General features: G+C 42.2%; 1 protein-coding gene across 1 annotated transcript in view; it reads right to left on the bottom strand.

Annotated features, from left to right (window-relative positions):
- The window catches only part of plekhm3 (pleckstrin homology domain containing, family M, member 3), a 93610-nt gene that overhangs the window by 44121 nt on the left and 35503 nt on the right, over nucleotides 1–13986 (bottom strand). The window contains exons 8-9 of the mRNA XM_080456911.1: nucleotides 12699–12840; nucleotides 11144–11320 (exon numbers count right to left, since the gene is read on the bottom strand). Of these exons, the coding sequence (XP_080313037.1) occupies nucleotides 11144–11320; nucleotides 12699–12840 (319 nt within the window). The remainder of the gene's footprint in view (nucleotides 1–11143; nucleotides 11321–12698; nucleotides 12841–13986) is intronic.

Genomic DNA, 13986 nt, shown 5'->3' with positions numbered 1-13986 from the left:
CAAATCAGTTTTAACCATAAAACTAACATTTGTCTTAGTGAGGACCAGGAAAATTGTCCTCACAATGTGCGTTTCTCAAATTCTACTATACTTGTGTGGACATTTGGCTGTCACAAGTACAATAATAATACAAGTACACACACACACACACACACACACACACACACACACACACATATACACAGATCCGGTCTCAGAGGTCCTGAGAATGTGCTCTGTCCGAATGACAGGGGTCATGCAAACCTGAGTGTGCACTCAAAAAGTGTGTGTGTGTGTGTGTGTGTGTGTGTGTGTGTGTGTGTGTGTGTGTGTGTGTTCGCGCCCGTGCGTGCATGCATGCGAGTGTGTGTGTGAAAGGGTGGGGGTTGGGGGGGGGGGGGAGACAGCGACGGGTCACAGGCATCAAACGGACACAGTGGTCGTTTCCTTCAAAAGGAATGAAAAACTGTTTTAATTCTCATGTTTTAATGAGTTGAATACATTTCGCTGGATGAAAAAAAATGAACAAAATAGCCACATTTTGATGTTAACCCATTAAGACCTGAGGCCAATTCTACAAATGTCTTCTAAATCCTAACAGTTTTCTCAGTGGTTCTCAAACGGTTTTCATGTCAAGGACCCCAAAGATTATATCCATTTGGCCGCTCTCAAAATATTTAGTTCCAGGGACCCCTGGAAGCAAAGATTTGAGTTAAAAATGTATATTCAAAGATTTGCTAAAATGTTCACGATTTTTCAAAAATAGCAGATGTACAAGCTCACGAAGTGACGGGCTATGAGCTTGTATATCTGCCATTTTTGAATATCCAAAGTATAAAATAATGGTTAAAGTGGTTAAAAATCACATATATATATATATATACACACTTATAAATATATGCTTTCCCGGTCTGGATGGGTTAAACGAGCGATGGCTGGATATGTATGGAAGGGCGTGGCGTGCATATGCAAAGACGGGGCCGCTTCTATGGACTTGAAATGGCTTCAAAGGGACATGATGACAGGAAACTAATGGATCGTGTGAACATCACAGCTCTCTGTCATCACTGGGTCTGCTGTTTAGCGGTAGGGGGTGGCATTCAATTATAGACATTATTAACGGACTAGTGCTGCAACTATCAATTATTTTATTATTCCATCAATTACTTTTCTGATTAATTGAATAATCTAGCAGCAAGTTTATTTTATATTATATTATTCTTTAAATATATCAACAAATGGAATAACCACTTAAACCCTATTTTACTCTTATCGCACGGAGACGTGCAAAAACAGTTACAATAGCTGATATGCCAGCTCAGAGCATTATTTTTTCAGCTATAATGACAAAATATGGATCAATTATCAATCGATTATTTTACTTAAATCGTGTCACCGCAGCCCTCCGTTCTTTGGCTGTTGAATATAGCTCGTTCTCGTCCAAAACGCAGGAAAAAAACAAGAAAGCAGAGACATTTTTATTTTTCTAAATCCTTTAACATTAGATTGGACGGGGCTGGGTTTGTTGTGATCACGTTATTTCCGGGTATACGTTTCTCCGGAAGTCATACGATCACTCATAGTGTAAACACTGAAAACACTGTTTTGACGTGTTACACGTCTTTGGCACTGAATGAGTTAAGACCGGAAATCCAAAGATGTGGGATTTGAATTGACTGAAACAGAGGCCTCAAAGCAGGTCCGTAGAAACCAATATCCATATGTTTTTACAATCTATGAGTAGAAATAGAATAATGATTAAAACCAAACCAAGCCTTGCAATTATACACCTGACCAGACCAGTGATTAAAGGGCCCCATTTTCTATGTTTTAACAACTTGAATTGTAGAGCAGAGCATCCCTATTCTTGGGGGGGCAAACAATTGCCAAAAATAGCTGATCTACAAGCTCGCAAGCAGGGGGGGCCCGTTGTAGAAGAGTCCTGGGGGACTCTGTGGTCAACTAAGTACAGGGTTTAAGTGGACCGAGTCCCATCATTGTATTGTGAAGAGGCCGTGTGAAAATCATAAAGATTTCACAACACGGCTCTTGTGTGTAGAGAGCTTGAACACTGCATGGAGGTCAAGTCCACCACAGTCCTCACAATAGAACATATCGTCACTGCCGGGTAGAAACCTTGTATGTCCAAAACCGTTCCTTCTTTATTAATATATTCAAATTGTCTAATAGGAGGGCGGGTGGGCAGACAGACCTCTGACGTCACTGTGACTCGGCCATAATAATATGAGGAGTTCCCAATGCAGCTATACGCCCAAATATGGAGTGTGTTGTCAAACCTTAATGTGTCGTCATGGCATCAGCCACAAACACATCAGTCAGCTCCATTTGTTGGCACAAAAGGGGGCATGCCCATGTATGGGCATATGCTGATGACGTCAGCGATCGCCATATATGGGCATAAAGGGGACAAGGACTGACAGATACAGACATCTCCATATATGGGCATACAAGGGACACAGACAGACAGACAGACAGACATCTCCATATATGGGCACAAAAGAGACAGACAGACGGGCACAACGGGTACTCTGACAAAGCCCCCGACACTATGACTCAGACATATCGGTCGGATCTGCAGTGCCACGTAGGTGTGAGGGGCTCATAGCAGCCCGAACCTCTAGTTATTTCTAAAACGTCTTAAAATTGTGACAATAGCGATAAACAAGCTGCCAAAAATGACCAGATGTCGTTTTTTTCTTTACTTTCAAGTGATAAATCCGGCATACATTTATCTGGTTCTGCAGCTCAGTCGTACTGTAAGTGGGGTCCAGGGGCCCCCAGGGGTCCTTGAGGGGGTTCCTGGGGGGAACAATGACAATTTGAACCCTATTCTATCCCTCGGATGTTCAAAAATAGCTCCAGAGCTTGTAGATCTGCTATTTTTGGGCGGTGAAACCGCCCCTATATGTGAGGTTTGGTCATTTGCACCCCCCAACCCTGCGCTGTGATTGGCCACCAGTGTACCCCCCTAACCCTGCACCGTGATTGGCCAATCACAGTCTATTCAGGACTGTGATTGGCTAGTGAAACATGACACATGTCCATAGCCCTATAAATAGGACTATGCACTTTAAAAAAAACACATTTATGGGTTTTTTTAAGTTAGGGGTGTACAATGGTTGGTCCACAATATTACTTTTCTTTAAGTGAACTTCCATCACAGTGATGACCACTGTGACCACACCGCCCACTTCACACTGGGTGTGATTTTTTCATTTATTTTAATAATTGCAAGCTATAAAAAAAGAATGAAAACAAAATATACAGGAATAATTTTGGAACACAAATAATCTTCATTGGCACAACATATTTTCAGATGGTGGTCCGCGGCCTTTAACACATCAATTTGGGGGTCCTTGACATGCCTATGTCTGAGAAGCACTGATCCAGCTTATATTTACATCATCATGACCACAGAGAACCCAAGCAGGGTGTGCAACAACTGTTTCATTGCATTCTGTAGCGCTGTAGGCCCTGTATAGTTCCATCCTGTGTGAACAGGTCCAACTATGAACCCAGTAGAAATGGTTTGTGTGGTGAACAGGAAGGCTGCTGAAAGGCTCTGGGTTTTGTTGAAAAAGACCCCTGAAAAAGACCCCTGCTAATAGACAGAAAGAGAGAGAGGTGTGGGGGGGTGCTCCTTCTAATAGACAGAGAGGGGGAGGGGGGGGGTACAGAGGATCAAGCCATTATTGAGCTGACAAATTGGGGTCTGAAGAGGGAGGTGAGGCGATGGCAAGGCACTGAGGCTCATCAAGTCTGTCAGATTATAACTCATGGTGAATGGGTATATTTTTAAATGTTGTTTTTGCATGTTTGTGTTTTGGTAAAGGTCTGGCTGCATGCAATTGACTATTTTAGAGAATACTAGTGTGTCTGCCTGTCTGCCTGTCTGCCTGCCTGCCAGTGTGTCCATCGATCCATGTTTTCTCCGGCTCTCTCATTACAGACTACAGTATATTGCAGGTTTGAAACTCTTTACGCTATTATTGTCGCTGTCAGGTGGAAACCTTGTATGTCCAAAACTGTTACTTTTCAGGAAATGTAAAAGAAGAACCTGTGTTCCAATGGATCCAATGTAGTTATTATTTAGCGTTGTACTAAAGCTTTCCTGTGCTGTTCATCTCCATAAGGTCATGTGACCACTCCATGAAGGTGAGGCGGTGCGTCTCTCTCTCTCTCTCTCTCTCAACTGGTCTATTAAAGCCAGTGGCGCTGGATAAAGGCCCGCCTGCCTGATCAGGAACAGGGGGTCTCTGGGGGAAAACCTGATAATAATTGCTTGGAATGAAAGCACAGTAGAGGAGAGAGAGAGGAAGAAACCTCAATGGATGAATTAAAGTGACAGATGCAGCCGTGGGGGTGTGTGTGTGTGAGAGTGAGTGAGTGAGTGTGAGTGTGAGTGTGAGAGTGAGAGTGAGAGAGAGAGACGGGGGGCACTGCTGGATACAGCTGCTCTCCATGCAGACAACACCATCCATGCTCATATTCATGCAATTTCTCTCATTTTATACCCCGCCTCACTGGTATAAGACACTGACTAAAATTGTCAAGTGCTTGGTCACAGCTTCATAAATTAAGCCGTTTCTTTATTTCTTCATTTTGTCATTAAACTCATTCAGACTCATTTCACTCTTGCGCTACATTCCCTCTTTCAAATGGAAACGATTTGACGTTTGTTGTACAATGAAGTGTTAGGGCTTAATTGGTTTATAGAGGAAGTTTAGAGAAAAGCTGTCAACATGGAAACAAATCAAGAAAGGTATAGACAGATAGACAGACAGACCTTTATTGATCCCACAAGGGAAATTCAGTTGTCATGGCAGTACTACAGTATGAAACACAGGACAGATACCGAAAAGAAAAAATAGACACAAGTAAGAATGAAAAAAAGAAGAGTACGAGTAAACGGGTAGTTAACATACAAGGATTAGGAACAGGGTACCGTATCATAACATTTTGAATCACATCAGCAAGCTCTAATGGAAATATAATATCCCCCATGTCCATAGGATGATGTGGGTGAAAGGGAGAGAGTCCATAACAGCCAAAGGTTAAAAAGTGTGTCCCTATGCTCAAATAACACACACACCTACACACAAGCACCTGCGCGCGCACACACACAAACACACAGAGAACACTCCTCCTACCCCTTTTGAAGCCACCCACAACAAAGACGGCACCAAAGGTGAAACTGCAAAGCACCATGGGTAATACCACACTGTCTGCCGATGATGGTAAAAAATAAACACACACACACACACACCCACACACACACACACACACACACACACTCTCAGTTCAGGCCGAGGACTTCACGTGAATATGTTCATGGGGGGATTGTAAAATAAGGCCAGAAAAGAACGGGAGACAAGATATGAGATAAGACCCTCCTTGACCTAATGCAATGGTCAGGATTCCAGGGTTCAAGGCAAGCCAAGCAGGAGGTGGTCAAAGGCTGCACTTCAGCCACTGCTGATGATTACATTTTTGCAATTTAGGCATTTTAGCAGACTCTTATCCAGAGCTATTTACAAAAGGGCAACACTGAAGCAAGTGGCATGAACCCTAAGTCAGTGGTTCTCAACCTGTGGGTCGGGACCCCCAGGTGGGTCCCCACATGATTTTAGGGGGGTTCCCAGATGACAGTGAAGTGACAATTTAAGGACTTTTAAGACCTTTTTAATACCTACAAAAAAAGTAATCAACAAACTATACTATAAAAACTGGCCAAATGGTCAAATAATATAAGAAAGAGGCAACAATTGTGAAAACAGCAGATCTACAAGCTCACAACGCCTCGCAATGCGAGGCGTTGTAAGCTTGTAGATCTGCTGTTTTCACAATATTTATCTAAAGGTAATGCCTCTACTCCTACAATTCCAAGTGCTTATCAGGGTGGGGGGTCCCCAGTTCAAATACGATTATTTTAGGGGGTCCAAAGATCAAATGCGATTATTTTGGAGGGTCCAAAGATCAAATGCGATTATTTTGGGGGGTCGCGGCCTGAAAAAGGTTGAGAACCACTGCCCTAAGTCACCATACGACAGAGTGCAAACAATTAACAATTAGAATTTAGGCATTTAGCAGACGCTCTTAGAGCGAGCTACAAGCACCAGATCTGAATAAGTAGAGTAAGCAAGAACTCTCTAGTCAATAAACAAGGTTAGATAATCATATAAATTGAGTGCAGAGACGACACATAAAGAAAACAATTAAGTGCTTCAAAGTAACTAGGACACCAGGGTACATCAAACCTGCATCTGTCAAAACAACATGCCTTCTAAATAACAATATAATATAAAAAAAGAATAGGCAACAAGAAGTGATACGGATAAGGATAAGGAAAGAAGAGTGCTGTGGGGTCAAGTCTGAAGAGGTTTTGATTTGATGCACTGTATTTGATTTGCACAACAGTTTATAGTTTATATATACATATATGCATGACATGTTAGTTCTTAATCTTTCCATAGGAAAGTTGGCATTTAGTTGTTATGCGAGAACCTCACCGTTTTACATTAGGTATAAATGAATTATTTGATATTAAAAACAAAAATAAAAACAAACAAAAAAACAAAAACAGATTAAAAACATATGACAAAGAAAATAGGTCAAACAATAAACATAAAGTACATACTGAGCAGAAAAGACAAAGCAAAAGAAAATGTTTTGGACACCTGATGGGGAGTCTGCAGACCAGACTGAAGGGGGAAGTCATTCCACAGCTGGGGAGCAAGGAGAGAGTACTAGTCTAGGACACTTTGAGGACACTTGGAGTGCGGCCAGGGTGTCGTAGGGACAGGAGGGATGAAGAGAAGGATATGACCCTTGATTGAATAATATTGAATGATGATAGTACACTTTCTTGAAACATCATCTGGAAAAGTCAATAATATGGAAAGTTTGTTTTTAGATATCAGGGTGCGGCGAAGAGAGAAACCATCCTCTAATAGACCTGTCAAGATATTAATGGAACAAATGTCCATTCACGATATTCACCTTAACTCTTTGACTGCGGACGACGCGATAACGCGTCAAGTGCTACTTTGTCCAGTTGGCCGTCGACGCGTTCGACGCGCTTTCATTGTTTAATCTCTGATTGCGCTAATATTCAATGTTATTCTCGAGTTCCACTTACTTCACGGACATCTGCATCCGGTTCCATGACCTGGATTCCGTTTCCGGATTTTGATTTTTTTCCCCAGTCATTTTCGTCCAAAATAGGTAAATAAACGGGTTTTCACACGGTATAACGGACAAACGGACAGGTTCTCTTCTATAATCTATGGTCTGGGTGACGATCAGTCATCGCCGTCGTGTATCACATCGTAATTTTCGCCGATCAAAACAATCTGGGACGATGTCACATCCGTTTTCATGTTTTTCCTTGTCTAATCTATCAAGAAGGGTGAGAGAGACCCAACGACATGATCAAGCTGTCATGTGCTGCTCTCTAGTGGCGGATTTGTGCTGGGTCTTTAAATTATGTGTCCTTAAATTATTTTCATGAGAAAAATTCAAAATATAAAAATAAAAAAACACGAAAATTGCTGGCACTGGGGGAGTACTTTATGAAAATACTCTGGCAGTCAAAGAGTTAAGTTGAGGTTAAGCTATTCTCAAGTCAGAGTGCGATCCTAGAGCAAAGCATTCTGGGTAGTGTCCATTGTGTGAGCCAGGGAATGTTCCTCCAACTGAGCCGACACTGCGTGATACAGAGAAAATTGACATAGTAATGTACTGTATCTTACAACTGGTGGGGTTTTTTCTATGCCCTTTGGAGGTAAAATGACTGATCAAAGATGTCTGTCTGGTTTCAGATAACTTTCGTTGAGTATTTACCATAACTCTGAGCCTTATTACCTCCTTTTACCATTATTCTATGGTCTAAATCAGAGGTTTTCATACTGTGAGGAGCACTGCAGGGTGAAAGGGACAGTACCCGTACCATGATCAAAAGGAAGTTGCTGTAAAGACTGATCCACTGATTTGCACGACCACGAATGCAACATTTGGTTTTAGGTATAAAACTTTTCCCAAATCCATCCAGCATACAAATAATGAAACAAGGTGGAAGAAGTACTCAGATTTCTTAAAATAAAAAGTAGTAAGTAAAAGGCTTGCATTAAACATTTTACTTGAGTGAAAGTACAACAGTATTGCCATCAAAATATGCTTACAGTAACAAAGTAAAAGTACTCAAATGTTTCAAAATGTATCAACTTTTTTATGAAAATAGCTGATCTATAAGCTAACAATGCGTCGCAATGCGTTGTGAGCTTGTAGATCAGCTATTTTAGAATAGCTAAAGTATAAAATAGGACTTACGGTAAGTGGGTTTGTATTAATCCTATATTAAAATTGGCAAATGGGAGGGAGGACGGGCAGGCGGGCGAACGGACGGACGGACACACGGACGGACCACGGTCACGTCACTCTGACTCAGATATAACCATAAACAAACCCGCTACGCCCATATGTAGGCTGGACCACGGCCACGCCACTCTGACTCAGACATAACCATAAACAAACCCGATACGCCCATATATAGGCAGCACCAGGGCCACGTCAATCTGACTCAGACATAACATACAACAAACCCGATACAGATTCAAGGGAGTGTGGTGCCCACCACCGTTGAGTAATTCGGTTAAGTGGTTGTCTAGAACCGCCGATCCGACCGATATCATATGTCCATATATGGGCATACCAATATATGGGCATATATCAGGAATCTCTATATATGGGCATAAAAGGGACACGGACTAACAGATACAGAGATCTCCATATATGGGCATAAAAGGGACACAGGTAGACAGATGGGCACAACGGGTAATCAAACAAAGCCCCCGACACTATGACTCAGACATATCGGTCGGATCGGTCGCGGTGCGACGTGGCCCGAACCTCTAGTAATCTAAATCTGCAAAGAAACTAAAGCTGTACAAGTACAATATTTGCCTCTAGGATGTAAAAAAAAGTAAGCCCTATTTAAAAAATAGCCGATCTAACAGATCACAACGCATCGTGGTGTGAGACTGTAGATCAGCTATTTTCGAAAAACGAAAGAAAAATGTATATAGAATACTGAAAATATTTTTGAAAATGTTTGCCAAAAACATGCCCAAAATGGGAACACCAGGTTGAAAGCGGTCAAAGTTATATTCCAGCTGAGTTTTGCAGTGACACGTTAACCCAAAAAGCAGTCTGCATTGCGCACGTGTCGTGAACGCATCAAGCTAACCCTTTCATCTCCTTAACCAAAGCCTATCTCCTGGTAAACACAACCAGCTGAGTAATGGTACAGCTCCGGATGGAGAGAGCAGGGTGGGATTGTCATCGACCTACATTACCCTCCCGGCCCCCCTCGTGAGACACACACACACACACACACACACACACACACACACACACACACACACACACACACACACACACACACACACACACACACACACACACACACACACACACACACACACACACACACACACACACACACACACACACACACACACACACACACACACACACACACACACACTCCCCCTGACGGCCCGGGTCTGCTAGCTACACACACTCATTAGCAGAGATAGCTGTGCTTACATAAACCTTGCCGACATGTTTGACCTGCCACTAAATCACAACAGGAGGGGGGGGGGGGGGGCACACAGCGACGGGGGGAGGGGGGGGGCTGGCGGTAGCCGATGGTGGGCGAGAGGCGCCAGCTCTCTTCTGATAAATCACATCTCTGCTCAATGTTTACTTTTCAGTGGTGGGAAGGGCTGAGAAAATAAGTTGGCTGGAAGCGTGTCGGGGGGGAAAAAGTTGAAGTTGGGTCTCCCTGAAGCATGCAGTGTGTGTGTGTGTGTGTGTGTGTGTGTGTGTGTGTGTGTGTGTGTGAGGACAGGTGTGTGGTTAGCCCCGACGCACTGCTCCCATAAGATGTTTGGTTAACCCATTGAGACCTGAAGCCAATTCTACGTGTCTCCTAAATCTCAACAGTTTTCTGAAAAACGTATGTTTCTATATCAGTGGTGCTCAATCTTTTTCATGTCAAGGACCCCCAAAATTATATGTATTTGGCCGCGGACCCCCATCAAAATATTTTGTTCCAGGGACCCCCCCAGAAGCAAAGATTTGAGTTAAAAATGTTCGCTTTAAAAATATATTATGTTCGAAGATTTGCACACATTTTCATGATTTTTCAAAAATAGCAGATATACAAGCTCGTAGCGCGGCACTCGGTGCCGCGCTATGAGCTTGTATATCTGCTATTTTTGAATAGCCTAAAGTGTAAAATAATGCTTTTTAGCTCAAATCTAAAAATGACACAGTTCCAGGTATTAATGGGTTAAGACCAAGCCACCTGGAGGATAAGTGTGGTAGTGCAGAACGCAAACTCAAAACCTGCCACAAAAAGGCTGGGTGGGTAGTATGGCCGTCTTCAAAATACCACTGGGTGTTTTATAATGAATCATATCAAATGTTGAATTAATACTACAGAAGTCCTTTGTTCTTCAGTCGATTTTTTTGGGGCTAAATTTAGAACCTGTCCAAGGGCCCAGTAGAACAATGAGGGTCATCACTGCTCTTGTATTCATGTTTTTATGTAAATACGCAATTTATTTTGTCCTGTCAAATGTGTGTATTATGTGTTCCATATATGTGTAGCAAGAAAGAAATCAGTAAAAGCTAATAATATCGTATCATATTAACCCTTTAAGACCGGGAACGCATCTGTGTCATTTTAGATTTCTTTGGCTATTCAAAAATAGCAGATGTACAAGTTCATAGCGCGGCATGCTACGAGCTTGTAGATCTGCTAGTTTTGAAAATTCTTAAAAAAGGTGTGCAAATCTTTGAATATATATATTTTCAAAGCGAATATTTGCAAATCAAATCTTTGCTTCTGGGGGTCCCTGGAACAAAACATTTTGAGATGGGGGTCCGCGGCAAAATACATATCATTTTGGGTGGTCCTTGACAAGTTTGAGAACCACTGATGTAGCAACATAGGTTTTTTCAAAAAACTGTTCGGATTTAGAAGACATTTTGTAGAATCAGTCTCAGGTCTTAATGGGTTAAATCTACGATGAGAGGCGTGTGCGTGTGTGTGTGTGTGTGTGTGTGCTTCATTCACCTGCACACCTGAAGCTCTGGGCGGTGAGCCCCTTCTCCACGGCCAGGCAGGTGAGGATGCTCAGGAAACTGGTGGTGACCGACTGGCGCTTGGCTCTCTGGGCGTCTCGCTGCCTCCTCTCCCTGGACGGCCTGGCTCTCAGCAGCACGCCGCCGTGGGAGCCCGCTGGCGCTAGGGCTAAGCAATTAACCCCAATTAACCCCAAACATATCCAAACCCATATTTAATACATTGAGTGCCAAAACCGGAGATCTACGCGTGTTCAAATTCATTTTTTATTTTTATTTTTTCCACATGGGACGCTCCAACGCAACTTAGGAATGATCCGCGGACACTGTAAAATAGAATGGACGGATGTGGATCCAATCCAAAAAAACGTACCTCCCGTTCTCTCCAATGATAGGATCTGGAGAAAAAGGTCCCCCATCTCCATTACTTTTTACAGTGGTGAAAACGAGCCATTTTCGACGCACGATCACTCTGCAATGGCGGATGGCGTTAGAAATGTTATTGTTCCAGTCGATAGTCGGGACCCTCGACCATCGCGCACGCACCCTTTGTTTACATCCGCGTCCTCGTGGTGGCGTCTACAGCTCTAACCAGATCAGCACACGGTAAGAAGCGCTGGCACTAGATGTACCCTGTTTTAAAAAAAAACTCTGGCACTAAATATGAACCAATAAACCGACTTAAATCTTGCTTGTGTAGATTTAGAATTTACAATGTAGGCATTTAGCAGAACCTCTTATCCAGAGCGACTTACAGTAAGCAAGGTAAACGCATGCATCAAATGTAGAGAGACGGTGTAATGCCTCAGTAAACTACTGTAGGATCACAGGTAAACCAATGATTGATCCAATAATCAAGGGCATTTTGTTTAATGTTAAAAAAAAAATTCTTATTATATCAACAAATCGACAAGAAAATAATATTTTTTTTAATGATCGACTAAATCGATTAGTCTGATTAACCACTTTAATTAACCCTGTATTATTCTTCATTGTACAATGGTGACGTACAAAAAATGTGAAAATAGCCGATCCACAAGCTCACAATGATATGTCCAAAACAAATTCAAATTCAAAAATTGCAGATCGACAAGCTCAAAAAGAGTCACTTGCGGATCTGATACTTTTGATACGTTTGTGTGACGCTGTAGCGAAATTAGTTAATATAGCTTTGGCTATTCAAAAATAGCAGATCTACAAGCTCATAGCGCGGCACGAGTGCCACGCTATGAGCTTGTAGATCAGCCCCCCTCCCCCTATGAGCTTGTAGATTTTTGAAAAATCTCGAAAATGTGTGCAAATCTTTGAATATATTTATTTTTTGAAGAGAAGATTTTTAACTAAAATCTTTGCTTCTGGGGGTCCTTGGCATGAAAAAGGTTGAAAACCACTGAAGTAGGGTGTTAATTTACAAAAAAACACAAAAAGGTTAGAATATGGAGATAAGAGGCCTGACAGCAGATATATATATATATTTATATAATCGTTCATCGTTCGTAATCGAGGCAAAAGTTTGAAATAATGGTGATAGTGGTTTGAAGTCCTACCTGGCGCTGCCTCTCCCACCTCCTCCGCCTCTCTCCGGACGGGCCTCTGGGCGTCTGCAGCCTGCCGCAGGGCCTCCACCCAGTCCCGGGCTTTGGTCTGACTTTCTGCCCGGAGTTGAAGCACCTCTTTGGAGAAAACTACCTGAAAGTTGTCAAAAAATACAGATTTTTTTCATGACATGTCGACACTGAATATCTGAATCTACTTCAATACTCATTTCCCACAGTATCGATATTATCAATAACATGCTCTCTCTCGTCTCTTAACCCATTTTGGGCGGGAACCCACATTTGTAACTATACCTTTCAGGACGGGAACCCCTTTTGGGGTTCTTGTTGCTATGTACAGTACATAGCAACATACATTTGTTGTAATTTTTTAATAAATATTTGAAGTTTTTCAGAAAACTTCAGGGTCAGGATTTAGAAGACGTTTTTAGAATCGGCCCCAGGTCTACATGGGTTAATTAACTTTACTTAATTTAAAGATAAGATCATTTTGTAACTGTTAAGGCCTGAACTAAAAAAGGAAAAAACTGATATTTATCTTATAGTATCAGAGATAAACTGAGGACAATCTGCAACGAAAACAACACATTCACAAGCCTTTCACACATTAGGTGCCATAAACGTAGATCTACGTCTTTTCCCCCAATTTTTTTGGGGGGGAAATTCCACAAGAGGGCGCTCTAACGCAACGTAGGAATGATCCCTCGACTGTGCTAGAAGGCTTCGACGGATGTAACGTCATCCCAAAAAACATCACTTCCGTCCACCCCAATGATAGGATTTGGAGAAAAACACTTCTAGCTTTGATTCTTTCTTCTTTTTTTTTTTGAAAACCAGCCATTTTAAACGGGTGATCGCTCTAAGGCCGATCGCGGTAAAAAAAAATGGTTCCAGTGGATAGACGGGACCCTCCCCCATCCCCCGGACACTTTTTGTTTACATCCTGGTGCACGTTATGGCTTCTGCGGCGCTCCAAGGATCGTCACAACACAGTAAAAAACGCTGGCACTCTGAGGATGATTTGGATGCATAGTACCTGGCACTCAATGTGTTAATAAACATCCAAAATCTTATCAGATTTTTTCCAGTAGTATTGATATTTTTCAAGGTATTGTAGAACAGAGGTTCTCCAAATGTGTTAATATAGCATCAAAATGGGTTGAACCACTTTGACCCTATACATACATACATACCCGGATCTAGAACGTTGCCAGCTTCTAGATCTGCCATTTTCATAGAATGTTGAAAAAAATGTGGAATATTTCTGAAACATTTTGCC

Source organism: Gymnoscopelus braueri (assembly GCF_963280865.1).
Source record: "Gymnoscopelus braueri genome assembly, chromosome: 18".
Classification (NCBI taxonomy): domain Eukaryota; kingdom Metazoa; phylum Chordata; class Actinopteri; order Myctophiformes; family Myctophidae; genus Gymnoscopelus; species Gymnoscopelus braueri.
The sequence above is the reverse complement of the archived record's forward strand: the minus strand, read 5'-3'. Positions and strand labels throughout refer to the sequence as shown.